General features: G+C 38.1%; 1 protein-coding gene across 1 annotated transcript in view; it reads left to right on the forward strand.

Annotated features, from left to right (window-relative positions):
* The window catches only part of MYO16 (myosin XVI), a 563,966-nt gene that overhangs the window by 87,140 nt on the left and 455,572 nt on the right, over positions 1-21,254 (forward strand). Inside the window, exons 3-4 of the mRNA XM_032246200.1 lie at positions 2,160-2,230; positions 16,689-16,832. Of these exons, the coding sequence (XP_032102091.1) occupies positions 2,160-2,230; positions 16,689-16,832 (215 nt within the window). The remainder of the gene's footprint in view (positions 1-2,159; positions 2,231-16,688; positions 16,833-21,254) is intronic.

Consider the following 21,254-nt stretch of genomic DNA (forward strand, 5'->3'; position numbering starts at 1 on the left):
ATATTCTGCACTTAATTCAACATTTAGTAACCAGAAAGTTTGGAAAATTCAGAATAAATCTTTAAGTGTGGATTCTATGATATATTATTACGGGGTTTTATTGCACATATTCGTTCCAGTCATTTATTGATCCTTGTGAAGTGCCTGGAGCATGCTACATACGTTGTCTTGTTTAATTCTCACAAAACCGCCATGAAGTGAGTACAACTGCCCATTGTTTCACTGACAAAAAACTGACATTAAAGTTCAGTAGCTTTACAGGTCTCATGCTGAAACCTATGTAACCCCAAACCCAAAAATATGAATCACTGTTTTTTTTTATGTGTAGCTCACTGTGTGTCTGCATAATGGATTCTGCATTAAAATCTGATTGCATTTTACTAGTATTATAACATGATACAATCTACTTCACACTGTCTTTGTAGTGAGACCACACTTATGACAGTTCTTTGCAGAATATAAAAAAAATCAATATTAGTTAATTTATGATGGATAATTTCATTTCTTAAAAGGATAAATACTAGGGTAAAAGCACTGTTTATCATCTGAGAAAACCATTGGCAAATGTATGAAATGAACTTTCTATTATCGTGAAAGGATTTTAAACATTAAGAGTAAAGAGTACATGAGGCTGCAAGAAGTGCCTTCATTTATTTGATATATATAGAGAGAGATGCAGAGAAAGGGAGGGAGGAAGAGCATCTCCATACCACGTAGCAGGACTATTCTTAGAAATTCAGTGAAGAACAAGAGCCACAATGGCCGTGGCCTCCTCGACTTTCCTTGTAACAGCAGAGAAAGAAGATAACCCAGTTGGCAAATGAATATAACATGAGCTGTCAGGTTACAGCTGACCCTACAACTTTGCCACCTTTGAGAATGCTTTAGTAACACATTACTCAATGTTCGCAGATTCTAGGTTATGATTCGTTGGTAATGAAAAGATGTGGACATGCTTCTATTCAGGAACTTCTTCCTGGATGTGCTCCAATGGTGCACTGATGTAAGGAAAGATTAGACAGGGCACACAGAGTGACTGCACCCGCTGTCCCAAAGCTTGGCCTTCCTGGAGAGGAAACTTGGCATGAGTGACCATGTCTGCTGAGACTCATATTGCCTTCTGTGATATGTTGTTAGATTTGGGGAAGATGGTCAGAAACTAGATGTTGGAACACTTAAAAGAGTTGGGGTGCCATAGGAAAGAAGGCACCTTCAGGCAACATTTCACGTTGCAGGTAAAGTTAATAGGAAGACAGTATGCCTCAGTGAGGTATGAGTTTGAACCTGAGCCATTTCGTACAGTTCTGTGTTATGATGAAATAAAAGAGTAACTGTTGCTTTAATTTTGTGTGTGTGGAAAAAGCGCTAATGGTATTTTATTAAAAGTATGATATTGCTGTTTGTAGTGGAAACCATTATAGTGCCTTGGGGGATTGAAGAAGCTTTCTATGGGGCTTGTCTTACAGCTTCATTTTAAGTAGCAGAGAATGTAATACAATCAATCAATCTCTTAATACTCTGTGGCATTCCATGTACTAATGAATTCACCTTTGCTGTTCAAATGGAAATGCAGGTCACCTTTCAACTATGAATTTATTCTAGTAATTGGTATACAGTTTGATCTAATTAACTTAACTAATTTGGGTATATGTGGTTTTGTTCTGAAGTGCTTTGTGAGGATGGTAGAAACATTGCCAAGGGCTAATGGCACCAGTGGAAGGTTAATGTGCAAAAGTAAACTTTTATTGCTTTAAGCCAAAGGGCCTTAATGAATTAAAAAAAAAAATTCAGTGACCTAATGTGAACCTAATGCCCATGTGCACCTAGTGAAGTAATTTCTTCCTTTTTGCTTTTTTTGTTCTACAATGGATTCATACACCAGACACTTGGAAACAGTAAACTTTAAAAAATCTGTTTGACTTTCTCATTCATTTGCATGGTTGTAATAGGAAATTGCATTACCCAACCATGGAATAAGTTTGAAGGTGAAGAGAAACATCAGCAATCATCATAGTAAAATCAGGTCAGATGTCGCAGAAGCAGTCTTCATTGGTGTTCACAGCTGTTTGCATTTTAGATACTAATGAAAGGCTACACATTTGGTTGCACCGTGGAAGGAGGACTCGCTGTAACTCCATTCTCCTTTCTGTTGTTTTCAGTGCTTCGTCTCCTGAAGGAGGGTGCAGACCCCCATACCCTCGTCTCCTCAGGAGGGTCCCTGCTCCATCTGGTAAGAACTGCGACACTCAGTGCCAGCGTGTGGGGACACCCGGGGGAGAATACATTGCAGGTTCAAACTCAGGAACGAAATATACATCTCGCAGATGATGATCAGAAAAATGATGTGCTCCTAATTAATATGTTTCGATAATAAGCTGAAAATATTATTATTGATTACTACATTGACATTTATAAATCTTTAATCAATGAAGTTAGCGTTTCTGCCCTAAACAAATCACTTTAAAAAATATTTTTTATTGCATTTTAGGTTTTGGGGTAGCATTCAACAAATAAGTCAAATAATATTGTATCAGTTATATAGTATTAGGCAATCATCCTTTCTTTTTTCCTACAAGTTGTCCTTATTCCTCTAATGAAATTTTACTATACTTTGCTCATGATCCAGCTCATATAAATGTGAATGAAACCTACCTTGTAGTATTTTAGAAACAAAGCAGGGGGTAAGTGAATAAACAAATAACTACATTTAAAAATATAAATAACTACATATCAAAATATCATGTTAGGTCCATGTGCAAGAAATTTTTGCTGGTTTTGTTAGGGGCAAAAATAAAGTCAAAAGGTATTCGATTTGGTGGTCTTTTCGACTAATTTAAAGATAGGAACTAATTTTGAAAAATACAGAAATTAATGTAAGATATCAGTCTAATTTATGATTGTCTTTCAAGACAAAAAAAATAATGCTGTATTTCTTCACATTATAGCAAACTGTAGCAGAGTGGGGTCACACTCTTAACATCCAGAGGCTCCTTAGCATCACATAAATTTTCAACCTTGATTGCACCTGGGAATCACGTGGGTGGTTTGAAAATACTGACACCTGACTCCCAACCTGAGCTGAACAAGGATTCTGATCTATTTTTTCTGGGATGTAGCTTGACCACTGGGAGCTGTTAAGACTTCCCAGGTGATTCTAATTTATGGCAAAAGTTGAGAAAAACTGCTTGAAAGAGAAACTGGTGTGTACCAAAGGCTCAGAGATCTGGAATGCAAGTTATTGTGTTATGTAGTCAGCAGAACAGAAAAATAACAGACAATTTGTGTTAGGAGACAGTTTGCCAAAAAATGTAGCTGATTTCTCTCTAGCATTGGAAATAGATACAAAGAGAGATTTCCAGGAAACCGCTTCCTGCTCTGGAATGTTTGAGTTCTGAAACTTCTCTACACTCAGATCCTTACAAGCCTTCTATGATATGTTCAAGAAGCCATGCCTCATTAGTTCCTGGATCCTAGGTTTAATTCCAAGGAATCCTAGACTAGGGATGTTCTGCTAAGAGCCTTCCATGCATAAATATTCTCTTCATGCCAAATATCATAAGCCTGTTTTTCAGGAGGTGTAGTTATCAGCATGTTTGACGTCCCAGTAGAAGACGGACCTCTCCCATGAACAAATCAGTACAAGTCATTGTTGCTGATACTAGGAAAGTGTTATTTCTGTGTATTTATGTATGAGAGAGGATGGAAAGGAGAAGGAAGAGGACAGGGAAGGGGAACAAGAGGCACAGGGGACAGGGAGAGACTGTCACTTATTCACATGTGTGTGTGTGTATATATATATATATATATATAAAACAAATATATATAGATATTAGCTTGATATTTTATGTTAATTTTGATATTTTTCAAAATTAAGTTCCTATCTTTAAATTAGTTGTAAAGGCCACCAAATTGAATACCTGTTGACTTTAACTTAATTTTTGTCCCTAACAGATATATATGTGTGTGTGTGTGTGTGTGTGTATATATATATGTATGTATGTATCTATAATCAAACTTTTAATGAACACATACATCTCTATACTCCCAATCAACAAATCAGCGGGTGCTTTCTTGATCTTTGAAATAAAGCCAGAATATCACCATCTCTCATCCCCTAGACAGCTGCCAGCCAGTTTTAAACCACCATCTCTCTTTTCTGGATAAACAGCATGCTCACTCCTCTCCCAGGCTCCAGCTTTGCCTGCACTGTACTGTTTCCCACTCACAGCCAGGTCACGTCACTTCTGCATCTGAAACGCTCCCACAACTTTCCTTCTCTCCTAAGCAAAAGCCGAAGTCCTGCCGGTGGCCACAGCACAATCTGTCTCCAAGCCCCAGTTGCCATTGTAACTTCTGCTCCAGGCACTTTCCCTCTGCGCTCTGCTCTGCCGACGCTGGCTATGTTGCTGCTCATTGAGCATGGGCCCTTGCTCCCGTTCCATGTGATCTTGCTGGGTTTCCACAAAGCACATGCCCCCCAGAGGTCATGCCTCGCGTGCCGACTTGCTGTGGGTCTCTTCTCCACGTGATCTAAAGGAGCAGCCCTCCCTGGCTTCCCTGTGGGGTATAGTAACTCTACTTCCATCCCTTTATCTTGTTCTTTCCCATCTTTTATGGCACGCTTGTCACCAAACCTATCATAGGTTCATGTGATTATTTTCTACTTCCTAGAATGTGAGCTCCGTCAGAGATGGGACTTGTCATATTTTCATAAATATTAGAATGCCAAGGCGAGTGCCTGGCAATTGGAGATGCTCAGTAGATCTGTTAAGGAGATAAGCTAATTAATTAATGCTACTACTTAATTAATATCTGACACTGTGATAGATGTTGGGGGTGAAAAGATGCAAAATACATATACTGTGTGCATCTGAGGGAGACAGAAAAATAAACCACTGATTGCAGCAGACTGGAGAGGGATAGGCAGATGACAGTGAGGGAGACAAAGAGTGGGGCCACTTGGATGCTTGTGGGCATCAGTTGTAAAGGCCTTTCTCACTCTCCTGGTCTAGCTTAATAACCCTTTTGTCTAAGCTCTCATAACATATACTCCTTGCTTCTCTGTAAATGCTGTCACAATGGGGTCTAATTAATGGAATATATGGCTTTTTCTCTCTGCTAGACTGAAATCTCAAAAACTGTGACTGTCTTGCATACTTTTCTGTTCTAGCATGTGAGGCGTAGTGAATACTCAATACATAGTCAATGAATGAATGAATGAATGAATGAGTGAGGTCTAAGGACGGAAGAGTCTCTTTGGGTGAAGATCTAGGTGACAGTATAGTATAGGTGTAGGTAACAGAGTAGAAAGATTCAAAAACGGTAGCATCAGAAGAGAAAAGAAATGAGAAGATTAAAGTGATGAGGCAGATGGAAAGCTCTTTATTAACTCTCAACCCAGTGCAAGAATATTGTATTTTTATGTTGTTGTGCCAAGGTTGTGAGACTAAGACAAAGCGGAGGAGGAATCTGGAGGATGGGTAAGGAAACCTTGTGGCAGCTGAAGGAGGGGGCGTTCAGTGCTGAAGTCTCCTTTTCCTGGGGTTACCGAATAAATAAAAACAAATGAAAAATTGTAGGTTGCTGGAGGGATGAAATTACAGGGTTTCAAAATGTCTTAGGTTCTGAAAAAGGCAATTTAGCCACCTGAAATGCCAGGTGTGAGTAGCTGTGCTGTTGGTGTCACCTTTGGGACATCCCACGTTACGAAGCCTGATGCTTCATCAGCACTGAGCTCTAATTATAGAAGATCAGCGACTTTGTGGGAAATGCAGAATGTGTTTGCATAGAGCATCAAGAATAAGCCGCAGAAATTGCTGAGTTGTGTATGTTGAACTCGATTGGTATTAAAGATAAATATTTGAGAAGCATATTTTAATATTTGGGGGCATATAACACCTTTAGTATTTTTTAAATAAAATTTCAACAAATACATCTGAATCAATCTCTTTGCCCCACCATTTATTAAATAATGTGTGTTAAACATACAGCAGGTATCAGGCACTCTGACAGATAGAAGGGGAAAAATCGCAAAAAGTAACAATGTCTGTATCCAAGGCATTAGTCTCACGAAGACTGTGTAGAAGAAAACTTAGATTTAACTCTTTGCAAAAACATTGTTTATGAAGTAAAAAACATTATTACATAGGCTTTGCTAAAATGTTGTCTAGGGTTTTGTTATTACCTTTATTCAATGAGCAGTTGAGAGGGAGCTCCCAATGGTAACTGAACCCTCTTGACTGGAGCAGGAAATGCGGTCTCTCTTAATTCTGTGCTGTGACAGCCTCAGACTATAGCCAAGCTCAGGCGAAATATATTAGAAATAAGAACTACTCTTTCTTTGATCAAGTGAATTCTAGCTGTAACATAGATATAGGAATTTAAATAGTGGAATTGATGTAGCTGTTATAAATATTGAGCTATAACATATTTGAAACTATGTCCAAAACATATTATACATACCAAAAGCAGGTCACAGAATAGTGCATGTAGCACAATCAGACGGAGGAGAGAGAAAGAATCCTTTTCAGAGCCAACAGAGGATCTTGAAGACCAGATAAGCAATTTTCAACAGTTACTCAGGTTGGGCAAAAGGGGACAAGGTCTTTTAACTTTTTTCTGTTTCCTTTTACAAATTACTTGAACATTTTAAATAATAAAATGCATGTTTCATATAATAAAAGCAACAGATAAAATTAGTTAAGACCATTTTTATTCAAATGTTTAATTTTGAATAATTTGATAGTTTTGCTGCTCTAACAAGAAAATGTGGTGCCCAAGACTGAGCAGCTTTTTGTGTTTCACCATCAGTTTCTATGAAGGCTTTGATGCTCTTAAGAAGCAGAGATAATTAGCAATTTACTACAGTCGAGGTTGTTCAACAGCCTCATAGCTTCAAAATCTAGCAGAACAGACTGTTTTGTAAAGAGGCAGAGTACCGGGATTCTAGAGAAAATGCCTAGAGAAATATCTTATTTTTTTTAAAATGTCTAGGTGTTAAAGAACAAAAATAGTTGGTGCATGGAAGTTACCCACCAGTGACCTTGCCCACCACCTGGACTTTGGCCATTGAACACCCAGCCTTTTTTCTTTTTTTTTTTTGCTTTCCTGGAAAAAAAAGAGGAAGAGCTACAAGGGCAGACTCTAGCAAGAACATCGATCACAGCAGAAGACAATATCTGCATGGGGGGGTATTGCAGCTGGACCCCCACTCCACATCATCCAAGGACCTCACAGGGGCTGTTCCTGCATGTTCCTTGGAGGATGTGGAATGGGGGCCCCATGGAGGATGCAGCAGCAGGAAGCAGGGTGCAGGCAAGGGGCAGGGAAGAGAGCAGGCACAGCTAGGTGAGTTTGGCAATTCTGATGTTGTAGTGTGAGCCGTGCAGGGTGCTGTCTGGTGCTGGCAAACAGGCAGTGGAGGGGCCACGGACTGTGAACAAGAGACTCTTCACATATCCCCAGGGGTGCCATTCAAGAATGGCATTCAGAATCCTGGCTGGATGTGGCTTTTTTCAAACCCAGTGTCTTTTGGGTCTTTGAGAACCGTAGCATCCATAATTGAAAAGTCCTGGTTCAGAATTTTAGATCATTAGTGAAATATCCAGCTGAACCTTGGATGAGAATCATAACCTTGACCTGCCTGCGGGTGCATTTTTATCATGACTCCCTGCAGGCATGACTTAGGGGCAAAAGAGCAGCAGAAGAGCGCATTGTGATGATGCTTCAAATGCCACCAGAAACCCAGTGGATGAGTTTTCCCTTTTTTAAGTACACACCACACAGGCCTGATTCACTCCACATCACATGATCTGTGATGGGAAAGGGCCCAGTGAAGTTACCAGCTAGATTTTGTATTTTGTTTTTATATCTTTGTGACAAGAATCCCAAGTTATTAAGAATCAGAACTCTTTTTTTTATTGCATTTTAGGTTTTGGGGTACATGTGAAGAACATGCAAGATTGTTGCATAGGTACACACGTGGCAGTGTGATTTGCTGCCTTCCTCCCCTTCACCTATATCTGGCATTTCTCCCCATGCTATCTCTCCCCAATTCCCCACCCACCGCTGTCCCTCCCCTATTTCCCCCTAACTGACCCCAGTGTGTAGTGCTCCCCTCCCTGTGTCCATGTGCTCTCATTGTTCAACACCCGCCTATGAGTGAGAACATGCGGCGAACCTGGAAAGAATCAGAACTCTTTCCTGACAGGGTGAAGACAGATAAGAAGGCATTTTTCACAAACTTTGTATAGAATTGTAGCTCCCTTAAGGAAACTTGCAGACATCCACCCTCAAAGCCACTAGTAACATCTTCCCTATAGAAACTAGCGTTTTGTAGTGAGAAAGGGTTCCTTACTTATCAGCCAGAAACTCACCTACCACGAAAGTCCTTCTTTAAGCAACCCTAATAATTTATATTACCCTCTAGCACCAAACTGCTTTAACTTCCACAAATGGCTGTTTCCGTTCCTCCTCCATATCGCTCAGGCTGTTTCTTGCTTTTGGGAGCTCTGTGGAGACAGCCCAGTAGCTCACCACTGTCCCATCTCGGCTTTCTGACTGCATCATCCCCCAGTTGTAGAATGTTGGTCCAGAGAGGATTTCTCATTTATAATATCAGCCCTCTGGCTTAGCACAGCACTGGGTGCATAGTAGTTCCTCAATGAATATATAGGTTTAACTAACAGATATATGAGTGTCTCACCCCAGGCCCCACCTACTTGTTAAATGACTCCTGGTCCTTCAGGACTAGCTCCTGTGTTCCCGTATTCAATTATCCAATTCTTATCAGGCTGTACGTACCTTCTACTGTGACTCCACAGAATACTATGCATATCCTTTATCACAAACCTCACAACATCAAACAGCACTATTTCTTAAGAGTAGTCACTATGTAATTCTCCTTTACATATACCTTGCCAAGCACAGTTCCTGGGATATAGTGTTGCCTAATAAAATCTAGGGCATTTAAAATGCAGCAAACCAATGCCGCTGATGAAGGAGACGGATTTACATTCATGTAAAAGGATAACAGTTGTTTTTTTTTTAACCTGGAATATATAATTTTATTTATCAATTATTCCTCAGTAAAGCTGAAAGAGGGGATTACGAATTCTAACAAAATACAGATTAAAAAAAAACTTTTATTCAACAGTGTTATAAAGATGTAAATTGAAAACAAAAGAAATAAAATTCTATCCACAGTCTTCTCATCAAAATCCTTCAGTGACATTACTCTTTGTGGTGTTCCAGTCTTGTCAATTTCACTAATGACTGTCACCCTGTGTACACCCAATCTATCCTACATGACAGAATGGCAATGTCCAATTAGATGAGTTCTCAGATTCCAGGGTGACCAGAAGAGTGCTGTCCTGGGTCAGAGAAATCCCATGGAAGATGTGGGGGCCGTGTGAAAAGGGCCAGCCCTCAGCCCCCGGATCTTCACCCAGGGGCCGCCTCAGCCTGCATCTCTCCCTGTCACCACAGTCCTACCCTAGACTGGCTGAGGTCTATTTCTACCAAGGCAGTTTTGTCCCCAGCAGCAACTGGATGACGTGGGATGAAAGGACACACCTCTCCCTCGCCCAGCCTGGTTTTCTCTTTCCCTGGAGACCTGGTATCTTGGTCAGAATCCTCCAAATGCCACTTTTTTAGGATTTTAAAATTTCTGTATGTGGTTCAGTGTTTAGAGCCTGGTTCAATTGGCTGGAAGCTGTGGCTCTCTGGAATGCAATAGAAATAATAAATATAATTCAACTCGCAGCATTCTGAGTAGTTTATCTATGGCAGGATAACCTGGAGTGTAATATTTGCCAGAGAGAAGATCATGAAAAGCAAAAATAAGTATGTTCAAGGTGACACTACAATAAATAGGATCCTTCAGTGTGATACGGTCGTGAAGTGGATGTGAGTTTGTGCAGATCTAAGCACAGGCTGAAACGGCTGGCCTGTAGCATCACTAGTGAATACAAACCAGCGTATGGAAGTTCCAGAGTGATGTTAGATTTTGAGAAATTACAACAAATTTAAATGTATTTTGCTATTGATATAAATTCTTTCTTTTCTCCCCCACTTTTCTTCTCTGTCACTGTTTCTGACTTTCATTACAGAAATGTTATTTGAACTACTGAGAACTCATAAACATAGGACAAAACATGGACAATATCTCGTTCCAATTATGCATATCACTTCGCTGTTTCTTCCCCCATAGCTACCTAAAAGTTCAGAGCTTTTTTTTTTTTTTTTTTTTTTATTTACTAGTAGAACTGTGCCTGGCCCATGACCTTTACTAAGGAAGCCCCGGATCAAACTGGATGCTTTCCTAGTAATCCTTTCTCTAGTCTCCTCTGCCATGACTGCTCTGTAACCACTACAGAGAAGAGAAGGGGAAATTTACATTGTAAAACACACAGAATTGTGAAAACTCATGTTAAAATAGATCCAACACTCATTTTAAAAATTGGTGAAAGATAACTTTTATGTATGAATCATAGAGTTTGGTTTGAACCTTCAGACTTGATGTGTGATTTGTCAATATTTGTAATGATTTTCTGATTTACTGAATGATAGATATCTGGGTCATTCATGACGTGTTCATTAGCCAGTCAGAAGGACCAGAATCTAGAAAATACCCCTAACTCCAAGACAGAAAAGAAAAAAAAAAAGACAACACATTTTAAATTCAAAGTTCCCTTTGTTTGTGATTTGGTTCCTATGATTTTCAGTGCTTTCGGATGAATCAGTAATGTGCGTTGTGTTGAGTTTGTATATTAAGACATACTACCTTTGTTTAGAAACAATTAAAATGGAGTGGAAGAGTGCATTACAAGAGAAGCTGTGAGCTGCTGATGCAGTGTTGAAAGTATCTGTGGACACATTCTAATCATACAGTCACAGGCTTGGCAGCCTGTGAGGAAGGAACTGTTCATCACCTTGCTCTCTCGGTTTGTCTTAGGAGGCAGTTATTTTAGTCATGGATTGGGATACCAGAACATAATACTTCAGAGTGAAGCCAATCTTGCGAAATGACAAACCACAAGGATGGATAAAGATTGGTGGAGTCCAGAGGGATGACATTTGGGGTTCTTAGGTGGAGGAAGTGATATTGTTAATGTTTCCTCTGTGGACAGTGCTCTAAGTGGAGAGAAGGCTGTCATCACGGTCCTCAAGTCTTCATGACAGAGGAGTGACCAGGTTGGGAGAAGAGGTAGTACATAGGAACGGGGTAAACCTTAGAAAGAAGCACGTCAGTGTATGCATGCAGTGATTCTGGAAGAATCAACAATAAGCTCAGAAAATATCCAAGCTGTTTCAGGGCCCTGTGGAAGAATAAGTTTACCTACACTGGGCAAGGCTACAGGAGAGATGGTGTTTTTAGGCAGAATGATTTCCTTTTAGGCTCTTTGGACATTTCCAGAAGTGGAAATTGGGCTGGATTCCCATCATTCTGTGGAGGGGAGCAATCTGTGGGTATGCAGGAACCCAGGAGCTTAGTTGATTAAGGGCTTGATCGTTCAGGGCAGGCATCATAGGCAGGTTCCCCAGAGTCACACAGGGCCTTCTGTTTAGAGAGGTACCGTGCTTGGTTTCACCCTTTGATATCACTATCTTGAAATCGTTAGTAATTTTAAAACTAGAAGGTGCAGTTTTTCATTTTATACTGGGTCTCACCGTAGCTTGCTCTTCCGGCATTTTGAGAGGTAAATGAAGGTGACAGCAGGAGCTTGGGGACCCAGCTCCAGGCTGCAGGCAGAAGATCTGTTGGTGTCGGAGTCCTGCTAGCATGATAGAACGTGATGAGTTCAGTCACTTTCTTGATGCCGTAAAGTGTCACCAGAAAGTGGCTGAAGTAAGAAAGAACAACCTAAAGGAGGAAGATTCCCTGGCTTGAAGACAATTCTTTCTAGGGAAATAGATTTACTACATCATAGTATTATAAGAACATTGTAACAGGAATGTTCTACCATCGTAATCTTTTCAGACAAGAGTGACTAGAAGGTATTTATTGCTGTCAAATTATTATTCATAATCCTCTGAAATGTGATTCCCAAAATTATATCACTCGAGAAGGGCTGACATCACTTTCAACGTTGGATCTAATTAACTCTGTTTGGTGAAAGACAGTGAAAATCCAAACCTCAGGTATCTGAATATAAATGTAGATTCCTGAGGTGCAAGTAGAGGTTATCTTGACAGGTACAGGAGGAGGAGGTCACATCTTTATTGATTATACACTGAGCTATCACAAAGCTAAAGTGAGTAGAAAAAAAATACTTGCATATGAATTTCCTAAAATGAGCTGGATTGGGGCCTCACATTCTAACATCAATGTATTGAACTTTCATACTGTGGTGATTCACCTTCTGTGTCCTTGTACCGAAACTTGAAGCTCCAGGGGTTGGGTCTCAGTTCATACTGTCAGGACTTGAGTGCGATCGCTTCACATCACCCGGAACATCAGATACAGGAAAATCTTAGATCAAAACCAAAATTATTCTGTAAGAATTCACATTTGTCATTCACCAATTGCTTTCTTGCATCCTAATAATGATGTCTGCTGATACCTTCCTCCATACTCTGCAGGGACCTCACACCACACTTTTTCATTGTGGTTGTTGTATACTCTTGAGACGATCTGATAATGGGGGATGGTATGAGTATCAGTTAGTGTATCATGATTGTGAACCATGATTTGAACTCCCATTTGTTTGGTGAAGTGAGAAATAAAATATTTTACCTCATCTTTGAAGCTGTTTTTTGTTTGTTTGTTTGTTTCTTTTTTAATACTGAATTTTGACAGTTCTTTGTATATTCTTGATAAATGTCTTTTAACAGGTGTTTTGGGAATAGTTTCTCTTAGGTTATGACTTATCTTTTTATTCTCTGAGAAGTATCTCCTGAAAAGTAGAGGATTCTTATTTTAATTAAATTCAACTTAACTAATATTTCCCCTGATAGACTGCATTTTTAGTATCATCACTGAGATTTTCTGTTATGTTGTTTTAAGAACTTTTATAATTTTTGGTTTTACATTTTTTGCAATTTTACATTATAAGTAAAATTTGTATATAGGGCAAAATGTAGGTCAAAGGATTTTTATACATATGTGTACCCAATTGTTTCAGTATAATGACTGAAAGAACATTCTTTCTTCACTGAATTGCCCTTGCTACTTTCTTAAAAATTAATTGTCCATACATAAATTGATCTATTTCTAAATTCTCTATTGTGTTCCATTGGTTCATTTGATTTTATGCCAACACCACACTGCTTTGATCACTATAAGTTCATAATAAGTCTTGAAATTAGGTAGCTTTAGTCCACAAATTTTGGGTTTCTCCACCCTAAAGCTTTTTGGGCAAGTTTAGGTCCTTTGCATTAACTTGTGAATTTTAGATTCTGCTTTTCAATATCTACAAAAAAATCTTTTGGAATTATGACACATTTGGATTGAATCTACAGATCAATTTGGGAAAGACTGGTTTCTTAACAATATTGCGTCTTCTGACTCAAGAACACACAGTAAATTTCCATTTATTTAGGTTTAAAAAAACTTAATCTCCCTAATGTTTTGTTGATTTTGGTGTGCAGATCTTATAGATATTTTGTCAGATTTATCACTAAGCATTTCAATATTCTTAATGCTACCTTACTTTAAAAAATATTTTCCAAAATCTGCTGCTAGCATGTAGGAATACCTTTGGTTTTTGTGTAGTGATCTTGTATCTTTCAACTTTGCTAACTTAATTATTGGTTCTAGTAAGTTTCTATATTCCATTATATTTTCTACATAGATGATCATGTCATTTGTGAATAATGGCAGTTTTAATTTCTTCTTTTCCATCTAGATGAATATGGTTGCTTATTCATTCCTTTTTGCCATGACTATAACTACCAGTGGAATGTTGAAGGGAAGTGGTAAAAGTGAACTTGTCATCTTCTTGGTTTCAGTGGAAAGTGTCAGAGTTTCTTAGAGACAATTATTAGGTCTTGCTTTGTTATCTAGTTTAATACTCTGCCTTTTAATTGTGTTGGTTAGAATATTTACACTTATTTATATGGTGACATGTGTAAGTTGAAATCCACCATCTTACTTTTCTTTTAGCACTTGTCCCATTTTTTTCTCTTTCCTCTTTTTCTGCCTTCTTTAGGTTTGAGTGGTTTTGGTGATTCAATTTAATCTCTTCTGTGGTATTATGCACTGTACATGTTATTTTAGTGGTTGCTTTAGTATTTTTTGGATACACCTCTGACTTAACCCTCTGTTGTTTCAAATAGCATCCTACCCATTCACATGTAGCATAAAAACATTACTTACAATATTATATTTTCATTTCCCCCCTTCCAGTCTTTGTTTTATTGCTATAATATATTTTAATCCGTATATATTATAAACCTCATACTCTGTGATTTTTAGACAATTATATTTTAAATATACTAAATGATTATATGTAACTCACATGGTCACAATTCTTGATGCTCTTCTTTCTGATATAATCTTTTAATAAGATATCCCACAGATCACTGATGCTTTGCCATTTTTAAAAAATCATTTTTCTTTTCTTGTCCTATTTTGTTTAATTTACATTACTGTTTTGAAGTTCACTAATGTTTTCTTCTGAAATATCTTACCTGCTGTTGATGCCATCTCATCCACTGAAGGTCTCATCTCTGAAAGTTAAATTTGAGTCTTTTTAATGTCTTCCATGTATGTCATTGACATCTTCAATAGTTCCCCTCACTTTTTGAACATAGAGAATATAGTTATAAATACAGTTTTAACACCAGATGTGTGCATTCTGACAGGTGTATCGCTTCCTGGTTTGTTTCCATTATCGTTTTTTTCTTTTCATTGTGGATCCTATTTTCCTGCTTTTATTGGTATACTTGGCATTTTTTTCTTGTTGTTGGATTCTAGACACAGTAAATTTCGCCTTGTTGGGTATTCAATAGTGTTGTAAATAACCTTGAACTCTTTGGGGGCTACTAAGTTATTTGGAAACATTTTCATCTTTCTAGGGTCTGAATTTGAAATTTTTTAGTTGAGAACAGAGCAGCATTTAGTTTAGGACTCATATTTCCCCTCCACTGAAGCAAAACACATCTAGCACTCTACCCACTGCCCTGTAGGTTATGTGGTTTTCAGTCTGGTTGGCAGGAACAGGCACTGTTTCTTGCAATTCATGAGCCCTGAGTTCTCTCTCTTTTCAGGCGGTTTTTTCCCTGACCTTGGGCAGTTTCCTAGAGTGCATGCACTGATCATTATTCAGCTGAGCACTTGAGCGAGGCATTCTTTAGAACTTTAAAGATTTTTCTCTGTGCAGCTTTGTCCTCTCTGCTACTCTGCTCTGTGAAATTTAACCACCTTGGTCTCTCAAGACATTTCAAGAGCCAGCACTGGTCAAGCCGGGTTCTTCTTTCTGTGCTGTAGCTTAGGAACTCTTTCCAGGTAGGAGGCTGGAATGGTAGTAGGATTTATCTTGTTTGCTATCTGTCATCCAGAGGTCATATATTTTGGTTTTGTTTTTTAGTTGATTCAAGCAAGAAGGTAAATCTGGTCCCTGTTACAGGGAAGCAGAAAATTTCCAATGATTTCTTTCTAATGATAATATCCAGTGAATTGGTGGATACATTTGTATGACAGTGCTTCCAGTGGGAGTATGGATTGGCATTCTTTTGGGGAGGGAAATCTGTTCTATGCACCCAAATCACATAAGAAGTATGTATCTCTAACCCAGAAATTTTGCTGACCTATTTATTAATAATTTTTAAAACTAATTTTACTAATATGCATTTGGCATTAAGGTAACTTATAGATGTAAATATGAAAAATACTAATAAAAGGACTGGATGATTTGAAGAGGTCAATGCAAATAAATATGTGGGACTTTTCAAAAATTATTAAAAATTCAAGATGGTAAAGGCAGAGCATCAAAGTACAAGACTAATTTAAGCACCATTGCATAGATTGTACATCCATGATGCCAGCTGACTTACACATACAATATTTACCTGAGTTTGAACTATAAATAATAATAAAGTTAAGTTTCTGGCTGGTTTGATTTAGTGAATTATTGAACCTATATAAAGTGCTACATTATAAAATCATTAAAATTCATATTAGGAGACTCTAATTTCAACTGTTACCTTTTACAATATGGCATGCTGTGAAATGTGATTAGGGTGAAGGTTACATATGGGAATGTTGAGGAATTAAGTTAGAGGGATTCTGAAGGGCATTGTCTATTTTGGATGCAGTAAAATAGTTAAATTTATTCTTCTGGCAGTGATAAACTGTGCATGTTTTAGAGTAGAAGGGTACTATGATCAACTGTATTTTTAGAAAGATAATTATTGTAAATGGTTCAAGTTTTTTAAAAAAATAATCCTATCATCAAATGAAACAAAAACTAATAAGTAAAGTACTTTTTTAACCTTCTTACCATCTTCCCCAATTTTCTTCTATCTGCTGTTCATTGACCCAATTCCCCATAAGTCTTGCATATGTTCCTTTCTTTGTTGGGTAGTTGGGGAAATACAGCTTTTCCCAGGTTAGCTTCACCTCTCAAGTTCCAAAATTGGTACTGAAGTTTTTTTTTTTGTTTGTTTGTTTTTTAATCTATGGACATTGGAAAAAGCCATGTCATAGTTTGTTATAATTGGATATTTCCTTGTATTCTTTCTTTTAGTGTGCTCGGTATGATAACGCCTTCATTGCAGAAATTCTGATTGACAGAGGAGTCAACGTCAATCACCAGGATGAAGACTTCTGGACACCTATGCACATTGCCTGTGCATGTGATAACCCTGATATTGTCCTGCTTCTTGTATTAGTAAGTAAAGCAATTCAGTTTACCATTTGAAAATTTGATGGTATGTAAAAGGCTATATAATTAACTATATTTTACAATATGTAATATTTTGATTAATAAATCTGCATAGGTTATCATTTATCCCCCTAGAATGCAAGAGAATTAGAGACTAAAGTTGTGGGTCATATAGTTTATAAAGCAAATTGTGCAGATACTATGCCAGTCGCAACTTCTCTTGCCTTTCCTTGGGAATTGCATGCCTTGATACAAGTCAGTTTCAACTAAAATGGTTTGATAATTTTGTTTTTCAATTCATTCTCATTTCTAAATTTTTAGCCAAAGAGGCATAACAGTATGAGGAGATACAGTTTTATATTGAATCTTTTTTTTTCTTGGTTGTGTCTAGTAAAGAAGTGTCTACCATGTTTGTTTACGTGAACGTGAGAACTTTAAACGTAAAGCATTGGGGTGCGTTGTTTCGGTGATGCTTGTCAGTTAACCTTACATCCAGACATTGATCCTCACACGTACTTTATTTTGGAACGTGATCTCTAGAAAAGATTGTAAGAAACTATTTGTAATTTTTAGAAAACACGATGGAATATACAAGTAGGAATGATTTGCTTTTATTTATTTTAAAAAATATCTAACTTCTTAATGACTTGTTATTATGCACCTGGATTTTCACATTTTTTTTACGTAAGCTCTCAAGATTTTACACAAAAGCAAATTGATGCTCAAATATATTAAACAACTTGGTCCAAGCAAAAGCAAACATAGATAAGAACTGGAGTTCATTGTCGGAAGTCCATTTTGTGTCACTGAGCCATGCTGTCAATATGAGTTTCCTGTGCCTGCCGTACCAATTACCACATAGTTGGTGGCCGAACACAGGCACAGTTTTGAGGCTAGAAGTCTGAAGTCAAGGTGTGGGCAGGGCCACGCTCCCCCTGCAGGCCCTAGAGATGAAACTTCTCTTGCTGCTTCCTGGTTACTGCCCCTGCAGTCCCTGATGGTCCCTAGATTATATATCAGCATCACCCCAATCTCCCTCCATCTGCACATGACTTTCTTCTGTGTCACTGTGTCCGGATCTCTCATTCTTTCCTTTCAGAACACCTGTCATAGGATTTAGGACCCACCACAAGGCAGATGGCCTCATCTAACATGGTTACATCTCCAAAGACCTTATTCCCAAATAAGGTCACATCTGCAATACTAGGGAGGATAGCTTTTTGTGGAAAACATTTTAAATATACCACACTGCTGCTCTTCCCCGCTTTTAATAATTATGAACGGGGTGAGGTAGATCACACCTGTAATCCCAGCACTTTGTGAGGTCGAGGCAGGTGGATTGCCTGAGGTCAAGGTTGGTGACCAGTCTGGCCAACATGGTGAAACCCCATCTCTATTAAAAATACAAAAAAAATTAGCCAGGTGTAGCGGCGTATGCCTATAATCCCAGCTACTCAGGAGGCTGAGGCAGGGGAATTGCTTGAACCAGGGAAATGGACGTTGCAGTAAACCGAGATCACACCACTGCACTACAGCCTGGGTGACAGAGTGAGATTTTGTCCCCAAAATATATATATAAATAAAATTATGAACAAAAATATTTTGGTATTAAAGGCTGTAAATTGGGACTCTCTTAATTCTGTATAAGGTTTAATTTTGTCTAGTTTTCTCTGATTTCTTCCTCAGGAATGTGTATACTTAGAATATGTATACTTTTTTTTACAGTAGAAATATTTGTCACTAAAAATGCATTCCTTTCAAATCCTGGAAGATTGAGGCCATATTAAATTAATAAGGAAAGACAAAGAAAATAAAGGTTATTTAGCTTGAAATATAAACTTTTAGAGGGCTAGTTCTCTATGTGAAAAAGGCATGAAAATCTACCTGATTTGTTTATAAACCAAGATCTTTATTTTGTAGATACAGAGCCTAAGAAGCACTAAATTACCCATTCACCATAAAAGCCATAGGATTTCCCCAGAATTGAAAGAAAAAAAAACTATAAAATATATTACAGAAAGGAACCAAATCACCTTTCCAGTAATGCTATGACATGATCAACTTTGGAAATCTTTAGAATTCTCATAGCTCATAGAGCACTCAGTTGGGTTATTTAAGGAGGAACTCAGTTTGTAGCTGTTGTTTGATATATTTTTTTGATAGTTCAGCTGGCTGCTTTAGTTATAAAAGAAGGAGATAGAAAAGTTTGATTCATGGCTTTTGCAGTTTTTCTGTATTTTGATTTGTCTTTTTTCTAAATACTAGTTTTAAGAATCAGTAATTTTTTTCAAAGCCCATCTCTATTTCTTTCCCCTAATTATTGTTAATTACATTAAGCCATGCCAAAAGAAGCTCTTTTTTTCTGCATGCAGAATGGCCATACTTATTCTCACAAATGAATATTCATGTGGTTGTGCTTAAAATTTTAAACTCCTTCTTCTGTTTCCTCAATGCAAATGTCTGGACACAGGCTTCAGTTTCTTGAGTTCAGACAAGTTTGTGAGATCTCAGTTTCACTGCCAGCCAGGTTTCCCTTCCTCCATTCTGGATGTCGCCGTTTCTTATTTCTGACGGGAAAGAGCAAGAGGATCTGCCTTCTTTCTGTAATCTCCACCGAGTATAGATCTTGGTATCTCATATGATACTCACAATTAAATATTGCAGGAACAGCTCTGAGTTGATGAACCAAATTGTAAGAAAAAAGTAAAGAGTTAAATGTGAGTTACATTTCATGCAAACTAGCTCATAAAATAACAGTGTAGTGACTCAAAGGTGTGATATCTGTAACTACATGAAATGAATCCTCTTCAGCATCTCAGAGACTGGTATCCCAGATAGCATATGATAAGGTTTGGCTGTGTCCCGCCCCAATCTCATCTTGAATTGTAGCTCCCATATCCCCACATGTCATGGCAGGGGCCCGGTGGGAGGTAACTGAATCATGGGCGTGGTTTCCCCCATGCTATTCTTGTGATAGTAAGTTCTCATGAGATCCTATGATTTTATAAGGGGCTTCCTCCTTGACTGGGCTCTTATTATTGCTCCTGCTGCCCTGTGAAGAGGTGCCTTCCGCCATAATTGTGAGTTTCCCGAGTCCTCCCCAGCCATGCAGAACTGTGAGTCAATTAAACCTCTCTTCTTTATAAATTATCCAGTCTCAGGTATTTCTTCATAGCAGTGTGAGAACAGACTAATACAGCATAATTGTCAGAACAAGCATCTATAGGCTAGAGGTAGCAAAACGCTTAGACTACCCTGAGCACAAGAAGGAGACATGTTTATAACCAGAGCTAGGATTGGGGCTGGCTACCAGGACTGGTATCTGGGGTATCAACATAATTATAAGAATAAATTAAATATGCTGGCAAGTTACTCAGACCCTCAGACCTTTCCTGTGACTCCTTGTGTAACTGAGGAAATAGGCATTAGTGTTGTTCATGTTGAGGCTAAGCAGCATCTTCCAAAGGAAATTTGATTAGAAAATGGCACCAATCCTAGTCTTGTAAATAAATGTTTAGAAAAAGGGTAACAATTTTGAGAAGTGATGTATTATTGTCCCAACTAGGGATGCCCTCACATCACTGTCGGACTCAGTGCTTAGTTATTAGGGTGTGGGGAGTTCTGGACACTCCTTCTCTGTAGTTTTATTTCCCCATTCTTTGATACACACCCCCATCTACTGTTAAGATTATCAGTACATTATCCATGTTCCTGGATATTTCATCCTACTGTGAATATTGTGCTTGTTTAAATAATGACTTATTTTTCTCTTTGTTCTTATGAGATCCAGTTTCTATAACTCCTATTTGTTCCCATGGCAACAACTCAATTGCATTAATAGCCAGTTGCCTTTATAATAAACATGTCTTCTGCCTGGAACAATGGGATGTATATTCGTAATTCTTTATCTAACTTATGCCAGCAGTGTTCCCTAGGAGCTTCAAGTTAGGCATTTAATAAATAATTAGCTTCTGGCAAGTCACAGAAGCAGTTAGCGCGTACATGCATTGCTGTTTGTTAAAACAGCGCCTAGCACTTGATAAATGCTTAGCGTATGCTCAAATATTAACTCTCAAGCTAAATATAGTAATCAACAAATAAATGAAAGCAAGCGGGCTAGTTTTTGGAATTCAGCCTGAAAAATATTGACAGTGTCAACTCGTATGTCATAAAAGCTGTCACACAACCACATCCATCATTTTACATGTTCTAGGCATTTTTACTTCACATGTTCTACACTTGTATTACAAGTGCTTGCTTTAGCACATAAATTTTCTCAAAATTGGATGAGTTTGCTTTTCTTCACCAGGCAGAATTGAGGGGAAAAGTAATCTTGCTGTATTTCATGGATGATCATGGAGTTAAATCTATAATTTTCAAATTATTAGCAAAATTTTCAAGGCTCAGCAATGCCCTGTTTCTCACAAT

The sequence above is a fragment of the Sapajus apella genome, unplaced genomic scaffold (assembly GCF_009761245.1).
Source record: "Sapajus apella isolate SASKATOON/1434 unplaced genomic scaffold, GSC_monkey_1.0 scaffold60, whole genome shotgun sequence".
NCBI classification, from domain to species: Eukaryota; Metazoa; Chordata; class Mammalia; order Primates; family Cebidae; genus Sapajus; species Sapajus apella.